At 36.5% G+C, this 19432-nt stretch overlaps 1 protein-coding gene across 16 annotated transcripts in view; it reads right to left on the reverse strand.

Moving 5' to 3' along the window:
- Positions 1-19432, reverse strand: part of PTPRD (protein tyrosine phosphatase receptor type D) — a 398659-nt gene that overhangs the window by 49809 nt on the left and 329418 nt on the right. For all 16 annotated transcript variants that reach the window (XM_068665911.1, XM_068665908.1, XM_068665910.1 and 13 more), the window contains 2 exons: positions 17181-17304; positions 7307-7482 (listed from right to left, as the gene is read on the reverse strand). In XM_068665911.1, coding sequence (XP_068522012.1) covers positions 7307-7482; positions 17181-17304 — 300 coding nt within the window. The remainder of the gene's footprint in view (positions 1-7306; positions 7483-17180; positions 17305-19432) is intronic.

Consider the following 19432-nt stretch of genomic DNA (forward strand, 5'->3'; position numbering starts at 1 on the left):
TCCTAGATGTCATCGTCCCAGCATAGAAAATACTGCCAATGAGGTTAAGGAGGGAGTATTTTCTATCAGTTTCAAAGCAATGAAGTATACACAAAATAATTAAAAAACAAAAACAACAACAACAACAACAAAAAACAAACATAAAAAACATAAAAAAGAAGGAAAAGATTGAATTCTCTTTCAAGTAAATAATCCACAAGATACTACTCTGAAACAGGGGAGAGGACTGAACGCTTCCTCTTTGAGATGGTGTTATCTTTTGCTATAAAAGACATTTTCTATAAAAGTGATCCTTTATCTTCATCTGATCATTCACATCAATATATACTCTACTTGACTGAAAGTTGGAAAAAATGGACCACATTCTAAAGCACATAAATTCTCAGAAAATTAAATTAATTCAGAAGATCTGGGAAAAAGAAAAAAGAAAAACTGCACTGCTGGAGGAGGAGAAGAAGGAGAGGAGGACCATGGAGCAGGAAAGAAACATATTACATATTTATGCTTAACACATTTTATAACTTTCCTTACTGTAAGACACAACTGCTTCTCTTAATGATTAATTTTCAGTCTTTAATATTCTTCTTTTCTTTCATTCATATTAAGCCCATGAATGTGACAATTATGCTAGCAACACACTTCTATTCACTTCCAGTGAATCCTTTTTTGATATAAATTATGTGCATGATAGCTGGATGATGGTACTGACTTTCTTTCTCTAGTCTGGCTTATGTCAAGTGAGATCCAAGTCATGATATTTCAAATGAAACCAACAAAGAGTGAAAATCTTCTCTTTTCCTACGGCTTTCTGCTAGGCAAACATATGAATTATGAATTTATTTTAACACTGCCATTTGATGTACTCAGATGTAAAATATGTACATTCTCAAAGCTGAAGTTAGTCAGACATGTAACTCATTCTAATGAACCAACTTTGTTTCTGCAGATGCAATTAAAGTCCCCATCTTTATCTATCCCATCCAGGTAAAAAAATCAAACTGCAGGACTACATAATGAAACAAACAAACAAACAAAAAACTTAAACAAAAATGATGACATGAAGATGAAAAGTAGATGAAATTCCAGAGAGAAATGATCTTGCCTTGCAGCAAGAATAATGATCAGGCTACCAAGACACAAAAGCACTCAAAAGGAATCAAAGGGGAAACAAAAAAAAGAAACAAAATTAGCAAAGATCTTCATCCCTAAAGGTATCTAACTGAGTTTGTATTTCATGTTTGAAATTTCACTTCTCTCCTGCTATATATTATTCTATGTAAGAATAACAGCATAAGAAAAAATGTCAAGGAAATCTTTTCACCATATTCTTTTCACAAATAGGGATTCACATTCCTGCTTCACCATCAATACCATTAATTACGTTATTTATACTTCATGTATTAAGAAAAGCTGTAACGTGTATGCCATACTCACAGGGCTGCAGACTCCATGTGAGTTAGACTGGAGCTGAATTATGTAACAGATCTATAGTCTCTAATAGTATACACTGAGTGTATGAAAGTTATTTTATCTGTGAATACGGAATAAGCTAAATTAAGTACAAAGAAGTATACAGACACAAGCACTGAATGAACAGACAATCCATTGACTGGATTCTGTGGTCTCTCACTACACTCAAGGAATGTATTGCTGCTGAATGCTAATCACTTGTGGAGGTGGTTACTATTCTGATCACTGTTTTTGTAGGGTGAAGTCAGCAAAGGGTATATGTGGCTTAAAACTCTTGTAAGAAATTATTGAAGAGAATGAATACAATTTCATTTAGTTACACGAAAAGATCCTTCCAGGCAGTGTCTGTCTGTTGCCTGCAGTATTAAGATAACTATAAAATACTTCAGTAAATTTTTTGAAATTAACTGATTATTAGGATCGGATTTCTTCCTTAGCACTGATGCTGTTTAGCAGCAACTTTGTTATATGAGAAGCAATTAGTGAAGAAATAGGAAGATTTTTTTTGCTTTATTCCAAACAACTTTTAGCATCTAGACTAACCAAAGCCTGCAGTCTCAAGATAAAATAAAGCTTTCTGATAGTATTACCCTGTGCTATGTACTAATTGCCAACAGGTACATACATGTGGTGGTGTTAATGTAGGTTGAATTTACATGCAGAGAGTGATTCTGTAATTAAAATGTCATACATTATCTGAACTGGAAAAAAAAAATAACAAAACAAGCGAACTATTTTTAAAAAGTAATGAAACGTTAAAAGAGTAAGTATATATGTACTTCATTAAGCCTCATGAAAGGAACAACTTTCACCAAGATGTTCAACAAATTATGTAATCATTGCATCTATATGTATCCAAACATGAAAAAAACACCAATGACAACAGAGTATGGTGCATTGTCTCCTGTTTGAAATTTACACATGTAAGAACATGTTCATTTTGAAGTCGGGGTCATCCACAAGCTGCTGAAATATCAACTATTCAGTTTTCTACTTTTTATTGATTTAAAAGATTTTCTGGATGATAAATCTCTCTTCTTTCCTCTTTCTCATTCTGTTCTTTCTTTACAAACTTTTCTTGATCTTCTTATCTATAGCATTGGCTGCCACATGTTGCCCAGTGCCTTAGGCACCTTTACCTTCTGTATTTTTATGGGCCTTCCACTTGCAGTCCTGTAGCCTGCCTCCTATTTGCAGCTCCCCACCCTCTCACACAGACTCCCAAGAGCATGTAACACAGAACTCTTGTGGCAGTATTTTTTCCTGTGTTGACACTCTTGTGAGATATTGTCATGGCTTTGGATGGGATAGAGTTAATTTTCTTTGTAGAGGCTTGTATAATATTATGCTTTGGATTTTTTATGAAGATAGTGGTGATAACACACCAATGTTTCAGTTGTTGCTGAGCAGTGCTTACACAGAGCCAAGGACTTTTCTGCTCCTAGTGCTGCCCAGTCAGTTAGGAGGCTGGGAGTGCACCAGGACCTGGGAGGGGACAGAACCAGGACAGCTGGCCCAAGACCTATTCTATACCATATGACGTCAAGCTGAAAAATAAACATTTGGGTAAAGAAGGAGAAAAGGGGGAGTGTTTTAAGTGATGGTATTTGTTTCACCTACTTTTATGTGTGATGAACTCTGCTTTCCTGGCAGTGGCTGAACACCTGCCTGCTGAGGGAAAGTAGTGAATGAATTTCTTGTTTGACTGGTACACATGGCTTTCGCTTTACCTAGCCAACTGTCTTTATCTCAACCCATGAGTTCTCACACTTTTATATCTCCAGTTCTCTCCTCCATCCCACCTGAGGAGAGTAAGTGAGAGGCTGTGTGGGGCTGAGCTGCCCACTGGAGTTAAGCCACAACAGTTATTTAACTCATGGCATTCATATCACTTGCAATTATGTTGTTTTATTACGGCAATTTTGCATAGGAAGCAATTGTTATAGATGTTAAAATCACACCTTCCTTCTCCCCTTTTCTGATTTCTACATTTGTCTGCAGCTTCTGGTTTACACTAAAAGACCCAATAATATGTTTGCAGAAATGAACCTGCTGTGTGGCTCCGTACCCAACCAATGTGTGCACCTATCTGCAGTAACAGCATCACAAGCAGGAACAATTGATGTGGGGTCTGAGTATGTTTTAACATAACACACGGGGTTATTTAGGGTACAATATGTTGGGGAGAGGACCACTTGATGTACCTTTGCTCTCTCTCTTTTTTTTTTTTTTTTTTTTTTTTTTTCCCCCAGGGAATGTACATGCATTGTATGCCACGAAATATGGACTCCACTAGTAAATCACAGAATCAAGAACTATAGGGGTTGGAAGGGACCTCGAAAGATCATTGGGTCCAACCCCCCTGCCAAAGCAGGTTCCTCAGAAGCCCAGGCAGGCTTCCAGACAGGCCTTGAATATCTCCAGTGAAGGAGACTGCACAACCTCCATAGGCAGCCTGTTCCAGTGCTCCATCACCCTCACTGTGAAGAAGTTCTTTTGCATGTCAGTGCGGAACTTCCTGTGCTCTAACTTGCAGCCATTGCCCCTTGTCCTATCCCCACAAACCACTGAGAAGAGGTTGGCTACATCCTTCTGTCCCCCACCCCTCAGATATTTACATACACTAAGGAGATCCCCTCTCAGTCTTCTCTTCTCCAGGCTGAACAGACCCAGGTCTCTCAGCCTTTCCTCATAAGGAAGATGCTCCAGGCCTCGTATCATCTTTGTGTCCCTCTGCTGGACTCTTTCCAGGAGATCCTTGTCTTTTTTGTACCAGGGAGCCCAGAAATGGACACAGTACTGCAGGTGAGGCCTGACCAGGGCAGAATAGAAGGGGAGGATCACCTCCCTTGACCTGCTGGCCACACTTCTTTTAATGCACGCCAGGATCCCATTGGCCCTCTTGGCTACGAGGGCACAGTGCTGGCTCATGGTCAACCTGTCATCCACCAGGACCTCCAGGTCCTTCTCCTCAGAGCTCCTCTCCAGCAGGTCATCCCCCAGCCAGTACTGATACATGTGGTTGTTCCTTCCCAGGTGCAGGACTCTACACTTGCTCTTGTTAAACCTCATTTGGTTTCTTCCTGCCCATCTCTCCACCCAGTCCAGGTCTTGCTGAATGGCAGCACAGCCTTCTGGTGTGTCAGCCACTCCTCCCAGCTTTGTGTCATCAGCATACTTGCTGAGGGCAGACACTATTCCCTCATCAAGGTCGTCGATGAAGATGTTGAACAAGACCAGACCTAGCTCTGACCCCTGGGGTACACCACTAGTCACAGGTCTCCAGCCAGACTCTGCTCCTCTGATCATCACCCTCTGAGCTCAGCCAGTCAGACAGTTCTCAACCCACCTTGCCGTCCACTGATCTATCCCACACTTTCTCAGCTTTGCTAGCAGGATGTCATGGGAGACGGTATGGAAAGCCTTGCTAAAGTCAAGGTAGATGACATCCATCACTCTTCCCCCATCTACCCAGCTGGTGATGCCATCGTAGAAGGCAACGAGGTTGGTTGAGCACGACTTCCATTTGGTGAATCTATACTGACTACTCTTCATAACCTTCTTCTCTTCCAATTGCTTGGAGATGGCATCCAGAACAAGCTGCTCCAATACCTTTCCAGTGACAGAGGTGAGGCTGGCTCGCCTGTAGTTTCCTGGATCCTCTTTCCTGCCCTTCTTGAAGACCGGAGTGACATTGGCTGTCCTCCAATCTTCAGGCACCTCACCCATTCTCCAGGACCTTTCAAAGATGATAGAGAGCGGTTCGGCGATCACCTCTGCCAACTCCCTTAGCACACGTGGATGCATCCCATCGGGACCCATGGATTTAAGTGCATCGAGCCAATTCAGACTCTCCCAAACCACTCCCACATCCACCGGGGGGAGGGGGGGGGGGGGGTGCTCCATTTTCCAGACCCTTTATCCTATTGCCAGGGGCAAGGAGTCCTGGGGGACTGTCCTTTAAGCAAAGACTGAACCAAAGAAAGTATTCAGTATCTCTGCCTTCTCAGCCTCTCCCGTGACCAGGACAACCCCTCATTCAGCAAGGGACCCACATTATCCCTAGTCTTCCTCTTGCTGTTTACATACTTGAAAAAACCCTTCTTATTATCCTTTATGTCTTTCGCAAGCCTCATCTCTAGGTGGGCTTTAGCCTTCCTCATAGTGTAGCTGCAGGCCCTGACAACATTTCTATACTCCTCCCAAGAGGACAGGCCCTTTTCCACATTTCATAGACCATCCTCTTCCTTTTGATCTTATTGATGAGCTCCTTGCTCGTCCACGCGGGTTTCCTGCCCCCCTTCCCCGATTTCCTATTCCTCGGGAAAACCGATCCTGAGCATGGAAGTACTGCTTAAATGTAGCCCAGCTCTCAGAAGCAACCTTGCCTTCTAGCAACCTATTCCATGAGATACTTCCAAGCAGGTCCCGGAAGAGGTCGAAGTTGGCTCTTCAAAAGTCCAGGGTAGCAATGCTGCTTTTAGCTTTACTTCCTTTGCCTAGTTCCATCTGGAACTCCACCATCTCATGGTCGCTACATCCCAAGCTGCCCCCAACCTTCACATCCCTAACAAGGGATATTCTTACCCTGTTGGTAAGAACGCGGTCCAGGAGCACCCCACGCCTCATCGGCTCTTCCACCACCTGCGTCAGAAAATTGTCCTCAACGCATTGTAGAAACCATTTGGACTGCTCATGCCTGGCCAAGTTGCTTACCCAGCAGATGTCTGGGTCATTGAAGTCCCCCATGAGGACCAGCACTCGTGATCGTGAGGCTACTAGCAGCTGCTTGTAGAAGGCCTCATCAGCTTCCTCCTCCTGATCTGGAAACCTGTAGTAGACCCCTACCACCGTGTCTCCCATACCAGCCCACCCCTTAATTCTTACCCACAAGCTCTCCACTTGTCCTTCACCCTCCCACAGCTGGAGCTGGGTACATTCTAATTGTTCCCTCACATAAAGGGAAATCCCACCCCCTTGCTCCCCCAGCCTCTCTTTCCTAAAGAGGACATAGCCCTCCATGACTGCGTTCCAGTCATGTGAGCTGTTCCACCATGTCTCAGTGATCTTCATGCCACACAGAGTGGTCTGTTAATATTCTTTCCATTATTTTCATTTCCATTATATAACAAAAAAAAGCTATTTTTGTTTCTCTTTATTTTATAATAATAGCCATTCAACACTGTTGTTATAAGTATTGTTATGTTTTAGCCATTAATTTTCTAATGTTACTTTGCCTTGTAAAATTGTATTTGAAATATCACAGATAATTTTCTATTTTATAACTGCATATGTTAATGCAGTTTTCCTTGCAGCCAGCATGTGATAAAATAATATTCTTATGTTTTTAAGCAAATCAAAATTGTCAATGATCTTAAGGAATATGTAATCTATACCATGCAGAAATGAAAACTGAATGCTGTTGGCATACATTAACTTCACTATCACAATATACACTATATTATATATATTATTTATATAATATATATTTATATATTATCTATATATTATATAAACATATATAAATAATATTATAATATATAATATTATAATATATATAATATTATAATATATATTATAATATATATAAATAATATATATTATTTATATATAATGTATATACATATATTATTTATACATTATATCTATCTATATAAAATATATATTGTATTTTTGATTGAGTGTGGATCAAGAAATTTCGATTTTTTCAGAGGATTAAAAACTTCCAAAATAAGTAGTATGACTTTGTAATTTCACAGGTGAAACTAATATTTAAGCTAAGTGATTTCACAGGTAAAATAATATTAACTTTGCATTATTGACTTGCTTTCCTTACCCTGGATCTCTCCTCCAGTTTTGTCATCATGACGACAGTTGCACCCCGTTGTTCCCACATCATTCTCCAGAAGTCTCCAAAGGTTTCTGGCAATGCCCCTTGTGTTGCTATATACGCATTCTGCTTTCTATATCCATCTATGTAGTTGGCATTGATGTAGTCACTGCCTGGTATGCCTACAAAGAAAGATGAATGATTACACTGGGCAGCATTTCTGCACAGTCCTATTGTGCAAGAGCTAAAAATCCTGTCACACAGCTGGATCATGAATCTGAGCCTGCTGCATGCCATGTAGTACATGGATATTTGCAAGTGAGAGTATTGAGCTTCTGGAGCTTAGGGGTATGATGGCCTCTCTGGGAATATATATTCTTTGGAAACAAAGGAACCAGTTTGATAAGAAAGTAGAGAAGTCAGAAAATCTGTAGTAGAGGGAGAAACCTGGTATTGAAAACAGAAGTATGCACAAGCTGATCTGACACTGCCTGTTGTCACCCACGCACATGGAAAATCTCTGCCAGGGCCAGACAGGGCAGCCTCCCTGCAGACATCCTGAGTAGGTTTCATTTAACTGTCTTTTTGAGCTTGTTGCATTTATTTTAAACATAGGAGAAGGTTTAATGTTGTCAGATTATTAAAATTATTGTCACATGCATTTTTCCTTTTAAATGCGAAACTCAGAGCTCTATTTTAACAAAACTTAGCATGCAAGTTTAAGAACCTGGAATCTGCTGCACAGTGTCTGCATCAGATAAAGGCCTCCTCAAGCCTGAATAAAAATTAAATGTATGAAATGGAGGCAGAAGTCAATACTTGTGGGCAAACTGAACCTACACTATCAATCACCTGAGACTCATGTACTTTAGGCTAGATTTAGATAGGGACTTTGAGTGTGTCAACTCAGCCTTTGGCAGGCAGGCTCTTGCTTATTTTGTCTGTGTGGCCACATGTGAATGTGATCCAGCTATAGCCTGGAAGGTATTTAAGTGAGGTTATGCCAATGCTGTGGCTGTACTGAGAACCTGGTCATAACACACTGCCTGCCAAAGTCAAGGAGGAAGTGCTGGCTGCAGTGAAGATCATGTTACTGGTCTGAACTAAAGACAGCAATGCCCACAGAAAGGAGTAAATAGGGACATACAGGTTTCTGTCCTGTTCCCACAGGATTCAGTGCTGCAGTGTCCACCTTTTGTCTCAGACTACGAACAAGTTGTCCAGCACCAGAGCTTTGGTATCACTGCTATTGTTTTAGATGATGACTTCAGGAAGAAAAGATATCCATGTGAGATCTATGGGCCAGTGAGATCCCCAAACAGTCTTTCCCACATTACTATAGTGTTGAACACAAGTGTTCCCAAGAAGAGTTTCATAGTACTTTCATAGAGTTTCATAGAGTTTCAAGAACTGTGCAACACAATAAAATGTTACGAAAGATATGTTAAAGTAATTAACAGAAGTTTCTTCTTTTTTTTAACAACAATGAAGGGTTTATGTTTACACAGACAATGTACCACACCCAAGTCTCGTCACAGGTTCCATACACTGTTTCAAAAGGGAGTTGAGGTGATATAACCTTCTTAGCTTATGCTAAAGCTGTTAATATTTTCACTCTATGGAGGAACAGTTTTGAATTTCAGTTGGGTATGAACCACAATAAATTGCTAAATATGTTGAAAGGAATGTTTCCCAAGCTTTCTGTCATAAAATGAACATCCAAATCTATTGTGTTCTGTTATCTTCTGCTGGTGATCCCAGACCAGGAACTACTAAGGCTGCACACTCCTGTTTTTCTTGACAACCAGTAGCATGTATCTGAAAATAATTTCCAAAATAAAAAAATAAATCAAATAGGCAGTGGGCAGTAGCAATACCTCTTTAACGCTTTTTATTTTTGTTTTTATTTTAAATAGAGTTTGAAGAGTTCTGCTTATTCTGCATAAGCCTATTTTTAAATTAAATTCCTTAGCAATGAGCAAACCCACTGATTAATCGTGTTGCTAATTAAGAACCAATATTATTTTGAAATAATTAAGATTATGAGTCACTACAGAACAATTCTGGCCTAAAATTTGTCTTTATTGTCTTCATATTATTATTACCACACAAATAAAATTATAGAATTCACTGTTTTATACATCCGGTTTATATTTAAACACAAATTTTAATTTGATTTGACTTCTGTACCAGTAAAGCAAAAACCTGACAAAATGTTTTAGGCTAGTAGAGAGTTTGTAACCTCAGGGGCACAAGAGAGACAACAAATGGCACCCCTCAGGCAGGATGTATGGATGGACACAGGAAGACTGGCTGGCTATGATTAGAACTGATTGAAAGTATCTGGGAGAAAAATAAAATGTAAAACCTTCAAAACCTGCATAGTGTATAGCTGAAAAGCACAATTTCCCTCTACAAAAGGAGTTGCTATTTAAAAGCTTCCCTCTTGTAAACTTGAAAGTTTTACACAACACTTCTTATTGTGAAAATTGGAATTAATGACTTAGAAGATACAACTGCTAGGCACAGTGCCATATTTTCTTCTCTTATCAAGATAATAAAACACTTTCGCACAAAACAGATGAGAAAGAAAAATGAAGCCAACAGGAGAAATCTACACCAACTGGGTATTATTACCAAAGGAACTGAGAAAGCTGGTAAAAAATGTTTTTTGCATAAATTAGAATTACATTATGAGGTCTGGTATCATACTTTGAAGCACATGTTATAAATAAAAGCCTGAGGAAAAATGAAAAAGAAAAACAACACTTTGGAAAGTGGTTAAATGATCTTCTGGGAAGGCTATCCTCTAGAGCTGATACCTCACAACTCAGCATAAAAATTAAGCATAAGTTATTGTGCACTAAAGAATGATCTGGAGATCCTGCAGATCCCCTTAGAAACTGGTGAGGGGGGGTCGTGATAGGACAAGGGATAATGGCTTTAAAGTAAAAAAGGGTAGATTTATATTAAATAGTAGGTAGATTTTTTTTTTTTTTTTTTTTTTTTTCTCAGAGGATGGTGAGGTACCGGAACTGGTTGCCCAGAGAAGCTGTGGATGCCCTGTCCCTCGATGACCAGGCTGGATGGGACTTTGATCAACTTGGTCTATTGGGAGGTGTCCCTGCCAAGGCAGGGGGTTGGAATGAGATGACTCTTAAGGGTCCCTTCTGACCCAAACCATCCTACGATTCTATAATCTTTAGCAGCCAATACTACTATGTAAAAAAAAAAAAAAAATCAGAATTTCTAAACTTGTTAATGCTGTTACATTTATTAATTTGCATTAAATTTATCAACATGTCATATTCAAATAATTTATAAATTGAATAAATTACAATTATTTAACAAGAATTTTAAGAAGCTAGTTTTCTGATTACGTCTTCCTTGATCACATATGCAAGCAAGAGATAATTGAAGTTAACAATTACAGATATTTGCAAAGAGAATTTCCTTTCAGATAGGATTAAAATAGAAATTTACCTATCATTCTGCAAGAGGACACAAAATGCCTTGTATGTTCTTTAACCAGAAAAAAAAAAAAAAAAAAAAAAAGAAAGAAAATAAAAGAAAAAAAAAAGTTTTATAAAGTAACTCAGTCCCATACTGCATGAAAATGATATGGCTGGGACAGGGGACATGGACAGGAAAGCTTCTTCACCACAGGACCAGGACCTGAGTTACTGCTAGTTTCTTAACTAATTCACTTTCAGGAAGAAAATTAAGTACTTCTTCAACAATTTACACTCTGAAAATTTTTGTCACAGATTTCTCTCTAGCAGAAGATGAGACTACATAGGGTTATATCCCTACTGAAATCAAGAGATTTCTCAACACTCAGCTTCATTGTCTCTCTCACCCACAGGATCTATTAGGTATTTTCTTTGTTCCATTCCTTATCAACCCCATTTTTTTTTGTATAGAGCTTCTTCATCACTGTCCATATGCATGACCTCAGTTTCTCGTTCTGGGCTAAAATCCTTTCATATTCTGTAATATCATCTTGCCACTCCAACTTTCTGTCTCAAATTTTGCCATACCAATTTTTCTTTATCAACTATGTCCCTCCAAGGAAAACTGCCTTATAATAAGAGGTTTAATGAAGTGTGTGCAGTTTAAAAACAACATTTACCAAATCTAAACATCTGTAAATCTCTACACTGACCAAGTGGAAACAATTATCAAAGGAAGATAAATCTAAATATTAAGAGTCACTTTCTGGAATGACTTTTCTGGTCATAACATCGTTTTGAGCTGAGAAAGCTGAACAATTCTCTGTCAAGTCCAATAGTGCAAAAAAAATCACATAAAACTAGTTTCACTGCACTGCAATGAAATCTTGCAAACCTTTGTTAGCTTCTATAGCTTGAAGGCAACATACAAAAAAAGTACCAAGGCAACTGCCATCATTACTTAAATTTGGGTGTAAGAATTAAGAGAGGTCAGTTATGTGAAAACATGGGTCAAGAAGGGGACAAAGCAACAAAATTCTGCCTTTACTAATATTGATATGAACCTTAACTAACACTACTGGCATCAGGGGAGTTTAAAGAAGATTTAGGATGGCATACCTGAAATGTTAATTTAAAGTAATCCAAGTGTAACTTGACTTTTATAAGTTTCATTAAGGCAGATACATAGTTGCTGCATAAAAAAGTAAGCTACCAGATCATAATTATACCGTAATTATTTTCTAGTAGCCTTTTCAACGATAGTGATAAATGACCAGAGTCTGCAATCTCTTTATTCTGCCAGACAGGAATAAAGCACAAGAGGGGATCAGATGAGTAGCTGAGCAGAAAGGGCATCTCATTTTCAAATATCTCAAGAGAACAAAGCAGTAGAGTTTTTACTGAGTAAGGGTGAATGAGCAATGAAACAATATTAAGCAATCCCACAAATAAAGTGAAAAGGATTAAAACAAACAAACAAACAAACAAACAAAAAATCCAAAACACAGCAAATAAAAAAACACTCTATAGCTACTGATTTTTGGTGAGACTGTACTCACAAACCGAAATGACATTACATTTTGCTGCAGTATGCACAGGGACACATACCACAAGGCTAATAAAGTAGATCTCGGAATTACTCATTTGATTTCCTGAGGATGGTTATAATCTAAAACAGCTTTAATTAGACTTCACATTTTATTCATAAACTGAAATCAAATCATGAAATTATTTCAAGTGTTTACAAAGGCTAAGTACCAAACAGCCTTTCTATTTAAAACAAATTAAACCATAAACCTTTGTTTCTGTGCTGCTTCCCTTAGAGATGTGGTGTTAGTCATAAAAAGAGCATGAAGTAATAACATTAAATACTGTCATGCTTGTAAACAAGTTAGGAAAATGTAATGATGAACTGAAAATGCTGATCAAGCTGTACTATTGGTTTAGATCAATGACTGATGTTTTGACATGTCAGAGCAAAAACAAAGCTAGTAGATGCCAATAACAAATGTTTATGAAGAACTTTTTGCAATATGAAGTCTTTGTAGGCAAGGAGGTTACCAAAATCAAACGGTCTAAGTACAAATGTGTACTGCAAAACCTCACTGGAAAAACAGTAGCAGAGACCAGTGAAGGTATTTGCAATCATGAACAGCAGTAAAATGAAAACTTTGTAAAAAGAAATGCAGTATATAATATCCTAACATAATGTAAGGTAAAGAAAGAAAAGAGGAAGAAAGAGAAAAGCTATAGATTGCTGTATTGTGGATGAACTGTTAGGATTATTAGAATCTGGAAAAGAGGGAGAGGATGAAAGGGATATGGAATTTCAAAGTTAAATGTTAAATTACAGTAAGTTTTAGAAAGTATTGGTAAGTTTTGGAAAGCAGTATCAAAAAGTGATGGGCAGAATATGCAAAATTCACACAAAGAAAGGGACTGTGTAGAGGGCAGAAGAAAATTATTTGAAAAAAAAAAAAAGGCAAAAAAATCTGGAAAATGTGACATATAGGGAATATATGGGAGCTATATATTAAGACAAGAGGAGAAACATGTAAGGTTAATGTTAAGATAGGGCAGAATGAAAATAAATGCATTGTTCAGTGCAGTTCCTCAGAGACACAGCATTTTGCCAGCACAATGGTCACAATCTATTGTGGTATCACTACCTTGCATGACAGTGCCAAGCAGATATCCAAAGTCATCATACTGTTTACAGCTGTCTGAAAGTCTGCTCAGTGATTCTCCAGCTCTTTAAGACTGAATAGCACTTAACCAATCTAAAAAAGTGGTCTTGTTGGACAGAAATAATCATTTATATGTCCAAATGATACACTAAGAGGGCCAGTTTCAATGTGAGTGCCCAGTAAATAGGTGCCAATTCTTCATCCTCTGTTCAAAAAAAAAAGCCACTCAACATTTTGCTGAATACTTCGAGATGGACAGTCTGTGTATGTGTACAGAAAAAAGTCAGAATCGTGCCAAGCAGATTTCAAGAGAATCAAGAATGTCTCAATTTTTGTTGATAGATTATAACTATAACAGCTTAAGTTGGCCAGAATTATTATATAGCATAGGCCAGAATCATTGTACCTTTTATCATCGTATTACTTGTATCATTGTAGTTGAGATAGCCACCATGAACACTACTCTAAATTGTTCATTGATCTTTCTGTAGTCTATTGCCTCATTATTGCAATACTTTTGCTATTCTTAGGGCACTCTAGAATTGCAGAGATAAAGTGTCATAAAATTAATCTCAGCATTTAATTACATTTTGTTTGCAGAATATAATATAACTACAATATGAGAAAGTGTGAATAATTTGTATATTCCACAACTGTTCATGATCTTCCATTGACCAGAATGCTTTCTAAATCTAAAGAGCATGACCTACATACTCGATATTAATTTACTGATAAATGGCAATCAAATTAATAAAATTCTGTAGATTTTTTGCTTTTTTTTTTTTTTTTTTTTTTTAGCCTTTGCATTATAGTCACACTCTTCTAGCTGTAGCAGAAGTTTAAAGCCACTACATTTCACATCAAACAAAACTTACATTGCTGAAATATGATGGACATTATTTACATTTATATTTTTTTCATGACTGTCATTATGTAAACCTATGCCACATACGGGAGACCTTTAGTCTTGGATGTCTCCTAAAAGAACTGACAAGCCTTTTTACAAGGCAGAAGGCTAAATTTTTATTTAATTATTTTATTTTTTTTTGCAAAAAAAATGTATTTCTTCCTTTGAGGCTTTTTACAGATCTAGCTGTTTTAACTTGGTCTACTTCTCTTTTAATCTATAAATTCTGCCCTCAGATCCAGCTAGATGCATACAAGAAATTTCAGTATATTCTTATGTTCTTTCATAATACTGTAAAATTTTACTTGCAAGTGACCCTCTTAGACACATCCAAAGATAGCACAATCCAAGAGATGGGATTTCCAGAATGTATGGGAACACAATTCTGAAAATTTTTCTTCAGGTGGAAATTCAAATTACCACAACTAATATGAGTTTTACTTCCAAAGGGATTCCTAAGGAAATAAAAATTAAAAGTGGTGAGTTTGCAAATGTGTCTTGCAAACTGAGCTAGTATGTGGTGGAACTCCTTGCTACAGGCAATTACAGAGGCCAAGAAGATAGGGAAACAAAGAAAGGATGGAACATTTCCATGTGTAACGAATTATAAAAGGTACCAAAATAAACACTTTGAAAGAGTTACTAATACTTGTGTTTCAGGACATAGACAACCTCTAATAACTTGGTATTATCAATGGGTGGAAGGCTATAATGTATTTCTTTGTTTAAGGTATTAAAGTATTAGAGTGTTAGAAATGTTAATGTCATCATGGTATTGCTTTCTTATAAAAATAAGCAAACATTACACTTTAAATGTTTGTTGTCTCTGCTCATTATAAATATATTCAGCCCCTTCCTACAGGTAAAGTTAAGATTTTTTTTAAAATGTTTTTACTACTTATTATTTTTAAAAAGTAGTCCAATATACTGCATCATTTGATACCTTTGATTACTTTGATCAGTGGTTTCTGTTTTGCCTCTTTATTTTTCTTCTTATTCTCAGAATAGGTTTGTTTTCTTTCAGGGAGCCAAATTTAATGAGTCACTTACATGAAGGAGAACATGGCAGACCTTTCTAAGCACAGATGTCTGACTTGCTTATAAATTAGCAAATACATTTATTTGCAATTAAACTTTTTTGTCTGTTACACATCTCTTTGTCCAATCAAAATCCTGTGGCAATCTTGAGTCTTCAATGAACATACTTATTTCTGAGTTAAACATTTTGTTCCAAAGATCTTTATGTAACAATGAAGAATGGCTGTCCAAATGCTGAGTTTTCCATACTGTATATCTAGGTGTTTTTATTTGTTTATTTGTTTGTTTGTGTACCAGTGACACTGAAAGATATATTTTTCTTTAATTGCATAAAATATAACGCTAATCAAGGCACACTGGCCTCTCTGTTGAGACATAGTTCTATCAGGAGGCATCAGAGCTCTATATAGATATACAAAGCAATGCAGAAGAAGCAAAATATGCTAACTGACATTAAAAAAAAATGGCAGTGCCATTTCAATACAGTTGTATGAGCTTCAGAGGTGGAAAAAAATGTAAGCAGATTATCAGACACAAATTCTTCAAGGCAATCATTTAATTTTCTAATACATTTGAAAAGCTCTTATCTGTATAATCAAAGCCCACAACATGCAGCTGCAGTAAATAAAGGAAATATCTAAACCTCAATCAGTATGAGTGCCTTTTTTTTTTTTTTTTTTTTTTTTTCGCCAAACTGCTGTTAATAAAATTGATGGCACCTATAATATTTTCCCTCCTGACCTATGTCTTCAGGTCAGCCAAATGTAAGAAACTGTTTATAACTTTAAATCAAAATACCCTGCAGTTTAACTAGTAGCACGTTAGGATTAACATAATTATGACTCTGAATACAGTTCCCTGGATCTTATATATCATATGCAAGCTTTGTCACAGACAGTAAAGGAAATTTTAATTTTATTTTTATTTTTATTTTACTCATTTCACTTAAATATATAAACTTCTGGCCATCATTAATACCCGTCTGTCAACACTATGGAATAAACTGAAAATCCACTTCAACCTGGGAAACAGCTTAATAAAAAGGCAGAACTGGCAAGAGAAGAAATCCTGAGTGAAATCCAGTGATTCCTGTTGCTTTAGCAGACACAATAACCAAGTAAAACAGACACAATAACCAAGGCTCTTCGTTTTAGATGTTTAAGTCAAAACTCTTAAAATTTCAGTTTTTTGGAGACCTTTGTGTCAGAAAAAGATATAATAAAAAACTGTCATCATACCCCTCTGCCAATCTTTTGGTAGCAAAATACTGAGGTTTCAATAATGTCTGTGTGTGTGTATTTCGTTCAGTATTCATATAGTAAATTAAACAGAAAAAAAAAAAAAAAAAAGAGAGAGAGAAGCTTTTATTAAGGGTTATCCAAATTTTACCCAAGAACACAAAATTGAACAGATTTTTTCCTAGATTAAGGATTTGGCAACCAGAACTCAATAACCAGATATGTCAATAATGTTATTGCTAGACTTTACATGCACAGTGGTTGCTGTATTTGTTCTCCAGAACTATTGTAAATAAACAGCAATGACAATTTACTTTAAGTAATAACTTGTCGTACATGCAGAGACCTGACACATTTGGTGCTAGATGTGACCCTGTGTCAATTTCAGTGCAATTTCATAATGAATTACTGAGAATGAAAATCAGAAAAGAACTGTCATTACAGGAATTTACCGGAAGCAATTTAATTAACACTTTATATTCCTATGCAAAGATATCAGGAGCTAGTATTACAATAGATTTTAGAATTTATTTAATTTAATTTTAAAGGTCTCCTTACCTTCTATTGCAGAGAGTAGAACACGAGAATGGTCATATGCAATTACATTCGCATATCTATTCTTTGGTTTGTTTACTTCCAGGTTAGAGTGTTCCCATGTAAACTGCTGACCAGGATCAATAGACTTCAAAAGAGAAACAGAAGAAAAGAAGATTGAAAATTTTAGCTGAGCACTACATACATTTATAAAGGTTACAAAACATATGCTCCTATGCAAAACATATTTACTATGCAAATATTTTGCATTTGAGAGAAAACTGACTTTGGGATGCTTTGCAACATATTATATAGTATTTTAAACTAAATCAAGCATTCATTTTTTATGTATCTGAATTTCCAATCAACTTTTTCAAATTTGAGGTAATTGCCTTCTCTTCAGAAAGGCAAGGGTATGCTATCCCTCATTTTTTCTTTTCATTCCATTCAGTTTTGCAAATGCATACTTATATAACAGAGAATGGGGGAAAGAAAAATAAAAGTCAGAAATCTTAAAAACTCTGGGAAGAAGGAGGATAGATATTCTTTGTTTTCTTGCTCTATTACTAAGTCCACGTGTTCAAACAATTCAGTGTTCCGTTTACTAAATAAACTCCAAATGTTCTTGATGAAGTTTTCCAGAAGAAAAATAATGTTGTTTCTGTCTATTTATTTATTTATTTATTTTTAATTTTGGTGCCAGACCAACACATGATACCAGTGTTGCTCAGGGAAACAGGGAAAATATAATGACTGTTGATTTTTGTTTTCTTGACTCACCGATAAGTGAGAAATGTAGATAAATTTAGGAAATTTTAATGACCTCTTATTTACACACTCAATGGTCCTAGAATCACTGTTTATTTCCTGCTTCTTTTATGCTCCAAAATGCAGTTAATGTACTGAAATTTGTCCTTCATGCTTCACTTGTAAAAGAACTCCAGGTCTATTGTTTCCACCATGGCTGACATATACATACAGAGTAAATGGCAGATGGTACCTGCTTATGCCCACTCTGGTACTGTCTGTATGAAAGGCCACACAACACTGAGAAGTAATGATGAATAACACATTATTTCACTTTCCCTTTCTGTAATAGTAAAGTCCTTAGATGTGTTTTAGCAACATATATACACAGCTCATGTCTTTTGCTTACTCCTGGCAACAATTGGCAGTTCCCTCTGATGATTTGCTCTAAATTGTAAAAAGGAACTTTTTACAGAAAATACAAGAAGATTTGCCTAGATGGCTCTCTTCACCAATGGTGAAGAGACCTGGTGGGTCACTTTCCACCAGTAGGCCAGCAAACAAGCACAGGTCAGAAGCTCCATACTACTACTACATGGTCAAGCCATTACTTTTGCGATTCTGTGATTTTGCATCACTTACACTGAGTTGTCCCAGGTTCTGTTACAACAACTCCAAGTATATTTTATATTAACATAAATTAAAAACATGACCTGTAATCTGTTACAGTAGGTAATGAGACAATGGACATGGGGTAAATTAATTTATGTGATCTGCTAGTATTTATTCCTTAGATTAATAATTAATACTTGTCTATCCACAAAACTGCTCAATTCTTATGCATCTTTATGTATCTTAAAATTTATTTTACTAATCTTCAGGATATTACTTTGCTTCTTCCTTGAGATTATTCTAAAAAAAAAATCATTTTCCTTGGGTTCCTGATATAGGTCTTAGAATAGCTGAGCATTTCTGTTTAGGAAACCAAGGCTCAGTATCTTATCATATCTACTAAAACCCTAGACTCAATTAACTTTTGTAACATTTCACTAATTAATTTTCCTAATTTTTTGAATTTTGTTTTGGTTTATTACAGTACTCTGGAGCTGGACCTGGATGAGCTCTCCTTTGTAACTTGACTGAGATTGACTGAGAAGCTTGTGATGGTTCAGATTCTCACTTCATTTTCATGTACTGCCTCACCTGAGCAGAGTGTGAGGCAGCTTCTCCATCAAGAGACACTGGATGGAAAAAATTAGACTTTTTAGAGGAACAATGAAGAAACTAACAGTTTGGGATCATGATGGGTACCATACAAAATTTACTTGTGGTTTTGATAGGATTCACTTGAATTGTACTGCTATTACTAGCAGTTATTACTGGTGTTACTAACAATTTAAAATGAATTATTATTATTATTATTATTATTATTATTATTATTATTATTATTATTATTATTATTATTATTATTATTATTATTATTATTATTTTAACTCTCAATGAATCTGATTTCTTCTCATTTCCACATA

This window comes from Anas acuta, chromosome Z (genome assembly GCF_963932015.1).
Source record: "Anas acuta chromosome Z, bAnaAcu1.1, whole genome shotgun sequence".
Lineage (NCBI taxonomy): Eukaryota > Metazoa > Chordata > Aves > Anseriformes > Anatidae > Anas > Anas acuta.